The sequence below is a fragment of the Hipposideros armiger genome, unplaced genomic scaffold (assembly GCF_001890085.2).
Source record: "Hipposideros armiger isolate ML-2016 unplaced genomic scaffold, ASM189008v1 scaffold_15, whole genome shotgun sequence".
NCBI classification, from domain to species: Eukaryota; Metazoa; Chordata; class Mammalia; order Chiroptera; family Hipposideridae; genus Hipposideros; species Hipposideros armiger.
In genome coordinates, this window is record NW_017731365.1 from 51,523 (window position 1) to 68,933 (window position 17,411).

The 17,411-nt window shown below is 37.3% G+C and overlaps 1 protein-coding gene across 1 annotated transcript in view; it reads right to left on the reverse strand.

The window, feature by feature from the left end:
• Positions 1 to 456: 456 nt before the first annotated feature.
• Positions 457 to 17,411, reverse strand: part of CTNNA3 (catenin alpha 3) — a 772,514-nt gene continuing 755,559 nt past the window's right edge. The window contains exons 8-9 of the mRNA XM_019624456.1: positions 10,400 to 10,480; positions 457 to 630 (exon numbers count right to left, since the gene is read on the reverse strand). Of these exons, the coding sequence (XP_019480001.1) occupies positions 457 to 630; positions 10,400 to 10,480 (255 nt within the window). The remainder of the gene's footprint in view (positions 631 to 10,399; positions 10,481 to 17,411) is intronic.

Consider the following 17,411-nt stretch of genomic DNA (forward strand, 5'->3'; position numbering starts at 1 on the left):
TCTCTCTACCCCTGCATATCCAAAATTCTTGTTCTATACTCACGTTACATTGTTGAATATTGTTTGAAAGACTGAAGGAGTAATACAGCCATGAAAAGATGGTAGAAAAACAGACAAATGAACAAGTGACATGAGATAGAGGATTTGATAATTTTAAGTTCCAATGAGAAGAAAATATCTGTAAAGATGCAACAAAGTGTTCTGCATTTAACCAGTAATATGTGTCTAGCTCCGAAAAAAATATGAACTTAAAAAAACAATATTGATTATTGTTCCATAGCTCTTTCTAAATAAATCACTCCTTTTCCAGCTGCATGGGGGATGGTTTTTCCAGTTAGACATGTATACTTCCATATTAACATGGACCAACTCTGCTTTACTTGTAACAAGTTGTCAAGTTTTTACTTAAGTACAATTAAAATGTAAATGGAGAATGAGGCTCTAGATTTAGAATAATTACAATTCTAGCTCACTCACCTCTACAAGCCTGCTGGTATGTTCACGAAATATTGCAGCATATTCTTTTATTTCCTTTTCCCGGCCATTCTTGGCAGCTTCAATGAGGACCAAAAGTGGGACTGTTGTATCCAAAAAGGAGTCTGACACATGATCTATAATAGCTTTACGCAGCTGAGAAGAAATAGAAAATTCAAGCTTTTTATAAAATCAGGAAATAGCTCATGTTATTTTTATTTTTTACACTCTCAATAGTTACAGAATTCACTTTATGTATTTTTTGAACAATCCCTAAAATCATAATATTGAAGACTGTGTATATATGACACAAAGCTAAAATAAGCAAAATATCTAAGAAAAAAATCATTGAGCAATAATAGCTCTCTTGCTCTCAAAAAATCACAAATTTTTTAAAATTGTACTTAGCACAGAATTCAGTTTGTAAGTGATAATACTTTATTTTTTCTTCAAAAAATTATACTAATGTAATGTTTATGCACATGTATAAACATTGTACATCATGTATTTTCATAATTACAAAATTATGAAATGTTTTCTACCTTGTTGGAGGAACTGATGATAAATTTTGATTAGCTAAATTGTAGATGCCATGGTAATTAAACCAAGTTAGATCACCGATTATGCCAGTTGATAATAGATTAATAGAGCAAGGAGAATAATAAATGAGTTTGATATCCAATTTTCTTCATTTGCATTAATTGTTCTTGCCCTCACACCTTAAATTATTAAACAAGTGTAACATTCTGTTACAATTAGTTCTTTTAAATTAGATTATGTGTAAGCTTATAAATGACAATCAGCTAATTACTCTATTCAGCAGATATTTCCTGAAATTTAAAACTGCATTGGAAAATTAATGCATTGTACTTCTACAATATCGAGCCCTTAAGGATCATAATATCATGAAATGTTTCATTAACAATGGCAATGACTATGAATGGTCCCGAAGTTTTTTGGTCACTCCCTCATCTAATTGAATAACTTCTACACAATAAAACAAAGAGATGAATAGCTTTCAGACAGAAAGCTTGTAATTTGCCTTTTGTAAAAATTACAGTTTAGGGAATTTTTTAAAACCAATAGATACTATCCTATTTTGTATTACAGGAGAATTAATACTATATTTTCAAAGAGTTCAATGATATAGCTGCATAAAAACAAACAAAAAAGCATGATCTATCTTTCTACAATAACTATAGAATAATAAATCCATAATAATTACACATTTCTGGGAGAAAAATACATCTGCCTGAGATAGAAGAGCTTGCTTAGAAGAACAGTGAAATTTTCTGGCTACCAACAATTTCACAAAGGCTATAGGAAATCTCCAAGGAAAAATTTTCTTAGCATGCAGAAAGGCAAATCACAAACACAACTAATTCTTATTTACTGAGCACTTACTAGGACTGGGTATGGAGGGCAAAGGGGTTGCAAGGCAAGGGCAAGACCTTGAGTGAATGAACAATGTGTTTTATGTTCATAAAGACTTGACCAAGGAAGTCAGGCAAGAGATCATAAGTTAGGACTTGAGCTGGGAACTCCAAGATGTGTTGAAGGAATCTTTCAGAAGGGGAACAGTTTTCAATGACCATCTCTCCCCTTCACCCTTTTCTTCTTTCACTTATAATCAGGACATATAGAAGGAGGGTTAAAAGGAGATCAGTACTAGAAGTATACAAATAAAAGCCATCATACATATGGGAGTCAATTCAAACCAAGGAGGTAGATAACATCATAGAGAGAAAATGCACAGTGGAAATACCAAGCATGCAATCTTACGAAATACTACCATGTGTGGGAGTCATGCAAATGGTAGAAGAGTAAAACCTTAAAAGAGACTGAGATGATGGTCAAGAAACAAAGAGAGCAATTGAGCAATAACTAAAGGAGAAACTCAAATAAATCTCTGTATTCGTGTTCTCCAAATGAGCCTATCCTACTGAACAGAATTATAAGACCCACATTATTAACTTGTTGAATCTTCTTTTCTGTGTGTTTGATTTCATTCAATTCAACAGATATTTCTGAACACCATTCCTTCCTTACCTTTTACCAAGAGCAAGGTATTGTGAGAAATGTCAAGATGGAAATGCATGGTCCTTTATAATCTAGTGGAGGAGTGGGAGTCATTAAATATTACAATAAAGGAAACCAGGAGACTGGCAGCAAAAAAATTTCAAGAAGGTGATAGTTTTCAGAATCTAATTTTAAAGATAAGTTAAATGAAAATAACCCAGACTTGTCTATTGGATATGACCACTAAGAGGTAATTGCTGAACTTAGTATTGAGAACAGTCTCAGTAGAAAAGTGGGAACAGGAGACATCTTGTTATGGTTTGAAGAGTGAATGGGAGATGAGAGGGTAGAGACAGTGAGAATAAACTCCTGCTCCTAGTAATCTGAGACATGCAGAAGCAAGACTTTGTGTTAACTATATTGAGCACAGGTTTAACTTAAAGAGGAATTGCTTTTCAAACGAAAAACTTTGATGTTTATTCCCATCTACATCCATACCCAGAAAGTCAAATTGTCTTCTTGTGCTTTCAAAAAAATACATTTTGATTTATCACCATACAAACACCTAGAGAGACAGAGAATAACAATTATCTCACACCGCGCTCATTTTTGTAACTAAAGAATCACAGCAATCTTCTTTCAGCACAGGATGCATTTGCTATGGTCTGTGCCTCCCTTCAGTGGCATTCCTTTTGCCTTCCCTTCATTTTAATGGTACTTACTCCCCTGTTCTATTTATTATTATTATTATTATTATTATTATTATTATTATTATTATTTCTTAAAGGTTTTCAACTGTATATTCGCTGCTAATTATTCAATCCTTTATCCCACACACAAGTGTTAAAATATATTGAAATGGTGAGGCTTGAGGTACAACTGATTTACTATTAATTAAAGAATAAATAAATGAACTCTTTGGTAATTTTTTTTAATTAAACTAAATTAGAAACATCTTTTTTTCCCCCTAAGACATGTTGCTAACTACATAACAACTAAATAAGGAAAGGTGTGCCTTGTAAATGTGGTATTATGTTCAGTAGGACAAGACAAAAGGACTGGAAAGGGAGCTTTCAAAAAAAGTCTATGCCAATGTCTTCAAAATTCTGTCCCAAAATCAGCTGAAATTACCTGACATAATATAACGTCAAATATAATGAGCACAATAAATCTTTTCTGTAATTGTGCATTCATTCAAATTAACAGATGCAATTTGAGCTTTCTATCTAAGGGCAGTGCCCCATTCTAGGTAACCTGCGGAATATCAGGATGACAAAGACAGGGTAATATTAGGGAGTGAGAAATGCACAAACAGTGATAAGTACCTTAAAAGAAGTGAAAATGAATGAGAAACAATTTATTCTGATTGTCATGGTTAAGAAGGCTTCAGTAAAGGTGAGATGTATGTATTCCGTTTTCAAAGCTGAATAGGATGTTGATAGGATGGAGCTGGGGAATGGCAAGCATAACATTCTAGGAATAAAGATATTATAAGCAACAAAAATAGAAAGATTCTCAAGACATCACAAGTATCTAGTGTTACTAGAACATACTTGTAGAGTGAGGACCTAAATAGAATCTCATTGGATGCAGTGGAGGTAATGGAAAGTATTTCAGGTAATAAGAACAAAATAAGACAAAAATATAAAAAGATGACAGACGAAAATGGCCAGAAATAGGTGACTTGTGTTAGACAGGAGTGGTGCCTTTACGAGAGAGCACCGTCAGCAGGCAGGGAAATATTTTTCTTTTTGAAAGTATCTTAGCTGATGCAAACAACAAACAGAATAATGAATGCATCCAAACCACAACTGTCTCACCAGATTGTCTATCTTCCTGATTCCTGATCATTTACTACCATGTTCATAGTTATGGCTACAGAGACATTAGAGGCTTTTGTGCTTTTCAGCTCATCCATTGGACCAGTCTCTGATTTCAGCTCTTGCTGTGGGGAGCACTTTCATGCCCTCTGAAGACATTCTACCTTGAGTGCATTCCACGCTTCTCTTTGTTATTTTTTCTCAGGGCCTGTTCTAAGTCTCTGAGATTCTCAGCCCAAGCACAAATAGCCTGGAAAGTTCTGGAGAGTCAATACCACTGGCAGCAACCCTCAGTCAATGGAAATGAAACCTACTGAATAAAAAAAGTCCCAGCCTCCACCCACTGATCAGACAATTCTTGGAGGCATCACGTCCCTTCTCAGAGTCCCTTCAGCTCCTGTTGCCTATAGCGGCAACCTCAATAGTGTGTCCTTTCCCCCCCTCCCTGCCTGTGCTCATACACCTCACATTTTCTTACACTTGCTTCTGGGCATCACTTCCCAAATAAACTACATGCTGTAAGGCCCCGGTCTCAGGATCTACTTTCAGGGGAATTCAATATAAAATTGACACATTTGTCTTGCGTTCATGTTGTTTGATCACGTGCCAAGTAACAGATTCCAATACTCTACATAAACTACCCTCTGACAATCACACTTCACCACTCGGCTTTGCACATCACTGAATTTGAGTCTGCCATTCCCTCCATTACGATGAGGGGATTATGAGATAGAGCTCGAAATGTAGATAGGGACAAGGCACCGAGGGCCTTGAATGCTATGCAAAGTAATTTCCTTTGTGTGTTCTGACATATTCATATGGCTTATTGTTTTCATTTAAGTTGTACAGTCATCTATACCTATGTAAATACCTAAGCAGTCTTTATCTTATTTATTTCGATATTATTTTCCTGCCTACTGGAGCAACTCATTCCTTTGACTTGGGTGATAGACAAAAAAACTTTAAAGAATAACCCAGCATGCCAATGTAGAAATGGGACAACCTTAGGAGCCACAAAACTAAAATTTGAAGTTAACAGGAGGCCAATAGGAGTTAGAGGTATGCGTTTTTAATAAATACCTGTATGAAAGGTGTCAGACACAAAACCAAACTGAGGGGCTTTCTGTCTTTTCTCGCTACAGTTTAATAAAAGGCTTCGAGACATCCATTTTTCTATCTCCCACTGATATAAGTTGTTTGAGATCGCAAATAAAAAATAATATATTTCTCTACAATTGAAATCCCAAAGTGAAAAGTCTATGTGAAAACTGTAAGTAAGCCCTGCCCTCCCACCCCCACCAGCACATAAGGGAATAGAAAGAATGAAATTGTGAGGGGAAAAAGAAAGAAGAGAAAATGTTTTAGATCCTCAGGGACCTAGAAAAACTTAGGTTTGTGTATATTAATGCCATTTTAATTTTAGTCAAATAGCAAAATATAACTTTCAAAACTCAATTGGCTAATAAGACCTAAATTGCCTAATAATTAGTTCAGCATATACTTACTAGATCAATTTAAAGGGACTTGTATCTTATGGATATTTAGTATTATTTGATGATAAGAACAAAGAGGAGGAAGTATAAAAATCTACATATGTATTTTATCTGAGTGTGGCACTGGTATTGCCAACATAAAGAAGAGACAGATATCGCAATTCATCAACTCAGCAACTAAAGAATTAATCAAGTTTTTGTTTTGCTTGTTTGCTTTTACCAGAATCCTAATTTATTTGACATACCTCAAGTCCTTTCTTTGGCATTTATGAGATAGACAATTATTTCAGAATATAAACAGATAAAAAATTTAACTCGAATGAAATCAAATGTATGTTTCACTCTGCATAATATAGTAAAAATAGAATATATTCAATTATTTTAATTTTTAGGAGTTTTAAAAAAATCTTCTTCCTTTATTGAGAATTTCAATAGGTATGCACTTCTCAAATGAATAATGGGAAAGGAGATTAAAGGGAAAAGAACATTTAAATTAAAAGCTAACATAAAGTAAATGATAAGGAAGAAAAAATATGTAATAAAATCAGTGTATTAGGCATTAGATGTTCTGAAGGTGAATAGGACATTATCCCTGGCTCATGGGGTAGTGGTTACAAATTTGGGCTGAGTTTGAATGAACCTGGGCTCAGACTTTGTCTCTACCAGTTACCTGGGTGATGTTCAGTAAATTGACTCACCTGAGAGACTGAGATAATAATACTATAATGTTATTTCTTGCTTCAGGGATAAAAATCAATAACGTAAGGACTGCAGTTGGTAGAGAGCTTTGGAAAGCATTTATTAAATGAGAAGTGTTGTCATAACTATCATTTTAAGGATTTAAAACCCAGTGGGGAGAAAAATCTATTAAAAAAGAAAAATACTAGCAGAATATAATCACTGCTATACTAGAACTACACATGCTATAAGTGCTCTGGGAAGAAAAAAGATTAATTATAGCTAGTGAAAAGGGCAAAGGTTTCATGGGAGAAGTAGTATTTACATTAGTCTTGAACTTCTTCAGTTGATTAGGGGTTGGGTTGGGGAGTGAGGAGAGTGGGGAAGGTACCATGTTGAACAAGCCACATATTCAAAGACACATGTGTGTATTTGGGAGTGGGAAGAAAAGTGATGGAAAATTTGGTGAATAGCAAGTAGACTCTTTAGTTAGAGAAAAAGGTTAATGTGCTGGTGTGGTGAGGAGGAAGAACTGAGAAAAAAAATGGAAAGAGAAGAAACATTAAGAATTATAGGAATTAGGGCCGGCCGAGTGGCGCGATGGTTAAGAACTCGCTTGGGATGCCAGAGGGCCCCGGTTCGGATCCCACATATGAGGGCCAGTGACACTGCCCTCTACAGCTAAGATGCTGAACAACAGTTCAACCTGGAGCTGGGCTGCCATGAGTCGCCGGCGACGGCGTGGGCTGCAGCCCCTGTGGCAGTGGGTTGCCATGGGCTACCATGTGTAGCCAGCAGCCAGCGTGAGCGGCCAGCAGCCAGCGTGAGCGGCCAGCAGCCGCAGTGAGCGGCCGTCCAGAAGCCGGCGACTGATCTGCCTCGCCAGGGAAGAGCACAATGATGGTGCCAACTTGGGCCAGTGAAGCAGCGTCCTCCACAACTAGATTGAAGAACAAAACGACAGCAACTTGTCTGTTCCCCTTCCCCCAATTCCCCATAAAAAATTTTAAAAAAAAAAAAGAATTATAGGAATTAAGATGGAGCCAAATGACAGAGAATCTGGAACACCATGCCAAGGACTTTTGTCTTTGTTCTCAAGTACAAAAGGCATTAAAGTCATAGAGCAAGAAGGTTGAAGCAAATTAACACTAAGTCATCTCCTAGGACGTTCCATCTTCTTGCCCCAAAATGTTTCTCCCCAGATATGTTTATGCAATCTATCTCATTCCTCAGAGATGAAATCCAATGCTTCTCTGAAGTAAAGCTAAAATGTTTTTGTGCTGCTGATTGATAAGCAAGGAGATTAGGACGAATGGGCATACAGATGGGCTCTGTTTACTTTTTTATTAAAAACAAACAAACAAAAGCAGATGTAGAGCAAGCGATGAACATTAACTATCCCAAGGAAAAACATTTTAAGGGGAGTGGCTTTCTCCTTCCCGTGTGAAAGAGTATATATAAGATGCTTAAAGCAAACTGCTTGATAAACTTTGCAAGAATAACAAGAGATGGATGTGACTCATGTCACTGTTTAAACTAGTTTTTCTTATTGCCAAAAGCATAAACATCAGTATAAAAAATGAAGTCCTGGGAAGGCAAATAAAGACACTGGGAATGAATCATAGCAGATACTTCACTTACTCTGAAGACCGTGGATGCGTCCAAAGAGAGCTCCTAAAAATTCCACCCCTTTCTATATACTCATTCCACTTCTCCCACAAGAGATAGTGCTTCTCCTTGCTCCTATGGACCTGGGGAAGGATTTGTAACTATTTTAATCTATAGAACGTGGAGGAAACAACATTCTAATGACTTTGGAGTTCAGGCATTAAAGAAGGCCTAACAGCTTCCATCTTTCTTTTTTTGGAGCCTTGAACCATCATGAAAGAAATCCAGGCTACCCTGTTGGAGAGGCAAACCACATGAAGAAGCCCTCTAGGATATTTGACTTTACACTGAGAGAGAGAAGGAGAAGCAGCACTGAGGCCTTGAACACCCAGTTCTGAGCCCCGACACAGTCACCATTTGACTGCCACTACATGGGAGACCACAAGTGAAAATGCTACAAAAGGGGCCCTGACAACTCTCAGCCAATTCATGGAATCATGAGACATAATAAAATGGTTGCTTTTGTTTGTCGTGGTTTGTTAAGTAGCAATGCTTAACAAAAACAGTGAAGATGCTGACCTGTGAAACCATAGAAAATTTTCGTATCTCTGGAACGCTGTAGTTCTTTACGAGTTGGGAACACCCCCTAACAATGCTTCTATATCTTACTGATGATAGCAAAGTAGAAACACAAGTAGGATTAGAAAATAAAATATAAGATGCCTGGTTAAATTTGAATTTCAGATAAACACAACTATTTTTTTAATATGCAATAATTATATCCCATGCAATATCTGTAACATATTTCTACTAAAACATGTTTGTTGTTAATCTGAAATTCAAATTTAAATGGGCACCCTGTGCTTTTATTTGCTAAATCTAGTAATCCTACACATAATGGATTGCTTTATCTTTAGTTTTTTGGTTTTTATTTTTTTAATATAAAAATAATGATTCCAAAAGCTTTGGAGATAATAAATGTAGATTAGCTCTTTGTGCATAACTTTGTTGAAGGCATAGAGGGATGAGACAGGCATGAAAGACAAAATTGCTTATAGCCTATAGAAATAACTTTTCTAAGTCTTGAGAGGAACTGATGAGGTAGAAATCCTGAAGAAGATGGAGAACAGAAGTCATGCAACCAACATGAGGACAGTCCTGAGGGTACAAGTTCCTGAGTCCAGTATAGGTTCTGACCCAGTGCTGGTCCAATGCCCCTTCCTCCTTAGATAGGTGATGTGTGATGACACTGGCCTGCTTTCTCATCTGCACCATAAGACAGGTTGTGCTAAGTTCCTTCCAACTCTTGCATTGCATGATTCTAGTGCTGACAGTAGGAATAGAATTAGCATTAAGGCCATGAAGTTGAGATTTTGGAATTTCCCCAGCATTCAAAATTGTATTTTACGCGGCTAATATTAACTGGCTGGGGATCCCTATTTATTCTTTTTCCAAATCTATTTCTGGATTAGAAGATTGCTCAGGCCACTTTACTAAATCTTCCCATTAAATTACAAGAGCATATTGCATTAAAAGCTTATGGTTGAAAAGCTTTTGCCCCTCTTTTACAAGTTAATGGTGACCAAATTAAAGTTGTGCATGAAAAAGAAGTCTTGTTATTAGATAGTAGAAAGGAATGGAAAGCAAAGGTCTTTAAAAATAGCAAAGTCTTCATATTTCTGGGGGAAAAAGTTAACTTGTGGCATAATAGTGCACTTCCAAATTATTAACGAAATCCTTCTTAATCCTATGTTCCTGGTGACCTAAGTTTAAAAAGTAGTCTTCATGTAAGCAGAAGCAAACTTTTGAAGCGTCCTGAAAAGAATTTGAAAGGGTACTTGGTAGGGTGTCTGAATTACTAGCTGTTTGCTGTAAGCATTTAGATGATACGCTCAGGTTTTAATGTAATAGAATCAATTCACCAACATACCCTAAAGAGCTTACTATGTGCCAGGCACTGATAGGCTTTCATTTAATCTGCACAGCCCTAATATGTATCATCAATTCCATTACATAGGTTCAGAAAGGCTCAGAAAGATGAAATCTGTTCCCAAGATGACACAGCTGAGGAGGGCAAAGTCAGCATTTTAAATGGAACTCTTTCTGATAATGTCACACACCCTTTCTTCTAGTTCATGTTTGTCACAGAAACAGCTGAGGTGTGTCAATGTGGAAAGTATATATTTATTGTTCTCATTTTATGTCCTAAGTTCATTTTAAAAGAGCAAAAATGAGAAATAAATATTCCAGCAATGGAAACAAGGTTCATTTTGTACGGTGTTTCTGTCTCCATGTCTCTTTCCTCACCTGTCTGCGAAGGTCTCTTGTCTTCTTGCATATGTTGTCTATTGCAGTATTCAGGGTATTGCTCCTTTCTTTTTTTCCAGCCTGCAACGGAGAAAAAAAAATGACATAAGCAATGATATTGAATTACTCTTTACCATTTAGTAATTTGCTTTGTAAATTTCCTGAAAATAACAACTTGAAAATTCAAGAATAGGTTTCAAAACTGCTATGATAGTGCCTATGATTCATGAGCACTTCACTTAGACTAAGTAGAATGGTGATTAAAGCTCACATTATTTTCTTCTTTAAGCTTCTGTAATATTTCTGATCCAGGGTTGGATTGCATTCATTGCTGCAGTAGACAGAGCATTATCTCCAAAAGTGCTGATCTCCATTCTTAACAAGTTGGCTTTTTAACCACTAAGCATACAATTAGCTTGAAAGCATTAGGTGCCCAAACTGTCAACTTCTGTGGGAGTTTGTGAAGTCATTTTCACGGTGTATTGTGTAAGTTCTGCAGAACCATATTGGAGTTTTGCTAAACACTAAATAAAATATGCAGTGCAAATTCATACAATTTGCAAAAGTTGACCACAGTTTGAGCTGACAATATTCCAAGAACAAATTGTTTCAAGTAAGAACTGGAAGCTGTTTTTGGCTCGTTAAGATAATTTGTGCAACACCTTTTCATTCTTTAGGCGGAACAGTTCTCTCTGTTATATCCTTAACCTAAATCTCCAGGCTATTAAGCACATAAAGTCACCTTGGTTGGTATTTTCTACATATTACTTTTGTGGGAGACAACTGAAATTGAATCTAATCATACTTTTTTCAGTGATATCTTGTATAAAAGAGATTGAGAAAAATCATTATGTGATTCACCTCCAGGAAAATTGCTACTATTTAAATTAATAAACTGAAAAGGGCTCTTGAGAGGAGACCGTGAAAATCAGGGAGGCAAGTTTAAGCACCTGATAACTGAGGGAATTTAGAGCATGAACTCCATAAAGAAGGACATTGAGGCAAAATGTAGACCATTAGGCAGAGCGCCATACACTACCTCCAACAACTAAACCCATACGTAAACCTATACCTCCAAGTGGAAAAACTCCTTCACAAGAAGTTCAAGACCATCTGTATTGTATTCTAATCTACCTTTTTAGTCTTCTGTCACATCTTCTGAAGCACTACCCTTTGTAGTAATAATATTCCTATCTCCTCTCCCAAGTTCCTAATTATAATGTACCTTTGACCTCAGCAAATGTCTCCACAAAAAAATCCCTATTCAAATCCTACCCCCTCAATGGTTCCCACAAAGAGTTCCCAACAATTCTGCTGCAAAGTAAACTCTCACCTCTGCTTGTTACAATAGCATTTTGAAAACTTCCCAATATACTCATTTTGTTTCTGTGCATGATCATCACCCTTACAAAACTGTTAGAATCTTTTTTTTTTCTTTGAATACTTCTTTGGGGGAGGGAACACCACACTTCTCAATGAAGAGAAATACTAACAATAGAGATCTTTTTACATTTATGGCGTGAACTCATAGGGAATGGGTTCCAGCAGCTCAGGCTCCTTTCCATTGGTTCTCACAGAGTGTGCTTGTCTGGGGGGGGGCAGGCTGGCGTTTCAGCTGAACCCAAGTACCTTCTCTTTGGCTTCCTTCATTTTCTGATCATTTTGCTTCACCCGTTTCAGGAAGCTGTCTTGGCTCTTAGAGTGCTTAATATGCTCAATATGAACATTAATTCTCTTGGCAAGCATCTTGCCCTTAACTTGTTTGTTTACGACAATGCCAACTGCGTGCTGAGTAACACTGTAGACCCTTCCAGTTTTGCCATGGTAACATGTGTGGGGCATTCCTTTTTGAACAGTGCCCATTCCCTTGCTGTCCACAATTATCACCTTTCTTGTAGATTCGCATGTATGTGGCCAAAGGAACAAGTCCATGTTTTCTAAAAGGCCGAGAGAACATATAGCGGGTGCCTCTCCTCTTTCCCTGTGTGTTGGTCATCTTGACGAATTCCTGGAAGATGGCGGTCCCGGCCGAAAAGGAGCAAAACTATTAGAATCTTGATATTGGCATGTATATATATATATATATATATATATATATATATATATATATATATATATATATATATATATATATATATTCTGTTTTTGAAAGTAACTTGCATAGGACTTATTGAATGGTGTTGACTAGCTTATAAATGGACAACTTGATTCAAAACACAACATAGTTGGGCCAGCCAACTGGCTCAGGTGTTTAAGAGTTAGCTTAAGAGTGCAAGCTCTGAGCAACAGGGTTGCCGGTTTGATTTCCACATGGGCCAGTAACGCTGCGCCCAAGCTGAGCTGCTCATGAGCTGCCAACAGGTGGAAGGATGGCTCAGCTGGCGAGAGAACTTGCTCCTAACAGCAAGACTGCCTGTTCGATGGTGGGCTATGCCCACCCACCTGCAACTAAGACTGAACTCTGCACCTGGAGCTGAGTTGCTGCCTGAATGGCTCATTGGATAGAGCATGCACTCTTAACAACAAGGCTGCTGGTTCAACTCCTGCATGGGATAGTAGCTATGCCCACCCGCAACTAAGATTGAATACAGTACCTTGAGCTTAAAGGCCATGAACTGCCAACGGGCAGCCAGATGGCAACTTGTGCCCTCCACAACAAAGATTGAAGAACAACAACTTGGCTGGTCTCCTTCCCCAATTCCCCAACACTGTTCCCCTCCCCGAATTCCCCAATTAAAAACAAAACAAACAAAACAAAACAAAACATTTTATTAGGGCCCTATTGTATGCCAGGTAGGTGTCACATTAGATTCTGGAGGAGATTTTGGCATTTATCCTTCAAGACACAGTTAACATCCTCTAATAGCTGAGGTTTCTGGTACCCGCTTAGTCTTAGTCTAACCTTAGTTAGACCCATATTTTCTCAGCAGCAGTGTCACTGATATTTAGGATGGAAAAAAATCACCATCATTTGAGGCCATTCTATACACTGCAAGATGTTTGGCATCCGTGGGCCTGATCTGCCAAATTCTAATAACAACTCCCAGGCACTATGGCAGCCAAAAATTGATTCCATATATTTCCAGCTGCTTGCTAGGAGGAGATATTATAGAGAACTACAAGCCCTTTACCACATGTTATTTCTGAAAGTGAGTGTTCAACTTGTGTATGATGGAGACTGTGTCTAGTGAAGGAAGAAGGGAGAGAGGGGAAGGCAAGTAAAATTATAGATCAGAGCAAGAGCAAACGTGGAAATTACCCAGATGAAAGCTATGGCTACCTTCACAGCTCTGACCCAGAATTCTTCACTTTAGCAGTGGAGAACTGTGAAAAGTTCATGCAAGGCTATATAAAGCAATGGCATAAACAGATGCTCAATGAGAAAAGATAGTTTATAATTTTACCTCAAGAACCTAGACCTTATTCTCCAGTTTCATGCAGTCACACTCTTGATTGAATCTCTTTCCATGTTGTGAAATCAGGGATAGTCAAAAGGGGGCAGAAGTGGTACAAGCAAAGAGGCATTCCCCCTCCCCCCTCCGCAAACACACACACACACACACACACACACACACACACACACACACACACGGCATCAGGAATAATACGAGGGACTTCTGTTGTGTTGGCCATAAAACTTTACTAGCTTCTGCAATATGATTCATCAGAACAACTAAAAGGTGTCAGCCTTCTCAGAGCTAGCAGCAGTGCATACAAAATTTTAATAAAAGATGACAGGAGGTGACAGCATGAAGAGATTCAATATGGACTATAAAGATGATTTCCTAATTTCTATCCAGAGCTTAACCTTAGCTTAAAGTGTTTCATTGGGTCAAAGACATTTTGTTCTCTAGATCATAATAAACAGTCCCTATCATTACAGGAAGTATATAAAGCTTCCCCTTCTTTTTTCCCTCTCTCTCTCTCCTCCTCCTCCCCGAGCTTTCTTCCTTTTTACCTCCAGCTTTTTATTGGGTTCTTGCTCTATTTATCCAGATTTATTTGGCTTCATTCAAGCCATTTTATGCCTCTTTATTCCTTTTGCATGGCATAAAAATAAATAAAGCAAGGAAAAATAGCCCCATCCTGCTTAAAAACTCTCATTCCTTCTGTTTTCAAAGCCTTCACAAATCATCAAGCAATGAGCTAGGACTGAAGGTGAATTGTGTGTGCTAAGGTAAGGGATGGGAAAGAAAGGATATTAAAACACAGCACAGATAACAGTCAGAGCCTGCCTATGTTCCAGGTGCTCAGAAGAGAGGATGCTCCTTAAGGGAAGCCTTGATAGGAGCCATCATTAAGTCAGCACAGACCTGCTAGTTTGGAAAAGTTACCACTTCCAGTGGAGAGCCAGGAGGGGAGACACTGAGAAAAAGTGGCCCAGATCAGCACCATACAGGGAAAGCAATCACGTTCTTCACTGGTAAATAAACTGCCAGGAAAGATTTTATAGAAAAGTACAGTTCTGAGCATAAACTTCATTCAATGAAATTTCATTAAAATTATCATTGCATATTATAAATAATGTCCCACTGTGATCCAGGCTTATAATCTTACCTATGAGTCATTCCATTAATTTTGCATCACCATTGCTCCCGTGTCTCTATCGCAGTTAATTGCACCCACTCTTGTGGCTCCCTTAAAGCTGTCCCCACCTTTAAAAAAAGTCTCTTAATAAATGAATTCTCCTTGAATTATTCCAATTTGAGTGTTCCATCTGTTTCCTGTTGAAGATCTGCTAGGGAGCCCTTTCTCTACTGTGCTGTCCAAAATGGTAGCCACTAGTCACATGTGGCCATTTAAATTTAAATGTTAATTAAAATTAAGTATCATTAAAAATTCAGTTCCTCAGTTCCTTAATTTGACGTGTCTAGTAACTACTGTATTGTACAGCACAGATATAGAACATTTTTCTCTTCTCAGAAAGATGTATCAATACTACTCTAAAACATCTTTGTCTTCAAATATATAATGAGTCCCTAACTTTATGCAGCAAGTCACTTTCTATTTGAGAATGAAAGAGCAAGAAACAAACAAACAAAAACGCCACCCCTCAAGGTGTTTACTCTGTAGTAAACTTGACATCCAATTATATCCCCTTGGTTCTAAAATCTTTCAGTCTATTCCCATTGTCAATGGAATTAAGAACAAACTCTTGACCATGGTGTTCAAGGCCTCACATGATCTACTATTTACTCATCAATCATTAATGAGATACTATAATGGGTCCTCTGTTTTCCATGCAATACAATAACAATTCAGGAACCATTTTCACTTAAAAACTTCATTTTGTACTTCTTATCTCCTACTTTCCTGATTATAGGCTTTTTTTAAGATTCAGCTCAATTACTAAATTTTACATGGAGCCTTTTTTGATCTTCTCAGGTGGAATAAATTATTCTCTTCCATTATGCTTTCTTATACTTCTTGTATTTATTTTATAACACTTGGTTCAATGAACAGTTCAACCTATTCAATAAATCTTTATTATTTACTATATGCCAGGCACCATACTAAGGACCAATGATCTGTTAGACCTAGTGCCTGTCTTGGAAGATCACACATCTAGTGCTAGAAACAGACATAAACACAGTATTTAATAGAGGTCTCCAGGGTAACACATACATCAGCGGGAGCAGCACTCCCATTAGGGGTGAAGGAAAGATGCCTGGGTAGGTATCGACTGAGTATTGAAGGATATGTAGGCATCAGCCAGGACAAGATGAAAGAGAAATCTACTCTAGGGGGACAGGGATAGCCTGAGCAAAGGGAAAAGTCCTTATGGAACATTTAGTAACTAGCATAAAAAGTGTGAAGGGAAGCCAAATTTTGGAGGGTTTTGCCACATTAAGAAATGAGGGTGATCTTATAGACAACTGAGACTTGTAGAAGTTAAGCAGGTGAGTGATGCAGACAGGCCATGATTTCAAATACATTGATCTGGCTGGAGTCTGCACAATGTATTTGAGGAGATTAAGAACAGAGGCAGGCAACAGAGTTAGCTTGTCACAGTCCATAAGAGAGGGGAACAGTGTTAAAACTAATTCACTGGAAGTCAGGAGGAAGAGTACTGACAGATTTCAAGACTCTGTGAGTAAACTAGGTAGGATGTTAACTGGAAGGTGCTGGGAGGTGGGGAATGAAGGAACAAGAACAATCTAAGCTTGTGCTCAGGTTTCCAGCAGTGAGGGTGGGCTAGATAATGAAAACCCAGGTCAATATGAGGATGATGATCAGCTCTGGAATTGTTGAAGGGCTTTTGGAGAGCTTACTTCATTAGTATCTGTCCTATGGTTAATTGCTTATCCCTCATGCATCTCTCTCACTAGACTCTACAACCCTCAAGAGAGAGAAACTTCTTACTTGTAATGTGTCCCTCATGGCATCCAGCACCGTACTTTGCCATAATTGGAGCTCAAAAATTATTTGTTAAATAAGTGGAGAGAAGAAAGATTGGATGAAGGTAATCTTTGGCAAAACCCATTGACATTTCTGGGCCTCAACTCCCACACCCCTAAAACTAAGATTTACCTCGAATTGTTCCTATATTCCATTCTAACTTTGAAATTCTATGAAAGGGCCTTGTTCTCTAAAATGAAGGATTACAGAATAATGTTGTTTTTATTGTACAATTTCTTGCATAAGTATGCATTGAAAGGTGTTGGAAACATGTACACCTAATATAACTATGAAATTGTACAAATAAAGGGAGACATTTAAACTAGGAAGGCCATGACACTGACCTCAAAAAAAATAGAAAAGAAAAATTATGAGGCTTCAAATACTAAGGAATCAATTTTAAAGCAAATAAAAATTTATCAAATTCATAATCAAATGAAAATGTTATCAGTGCAGAGAGGAACTCTGTATGGAATTTAAACAGCAAGAAAAATGTTTTTGTTATTGTTTTGTTATTTTTTTGTTATTTTTGTGTTAGAATGTGTGTCATTCAACTTTTTAAAATGACACATTTCCCTTTAAATGGGAAATCTTTATTTCACAGTAAAGATGA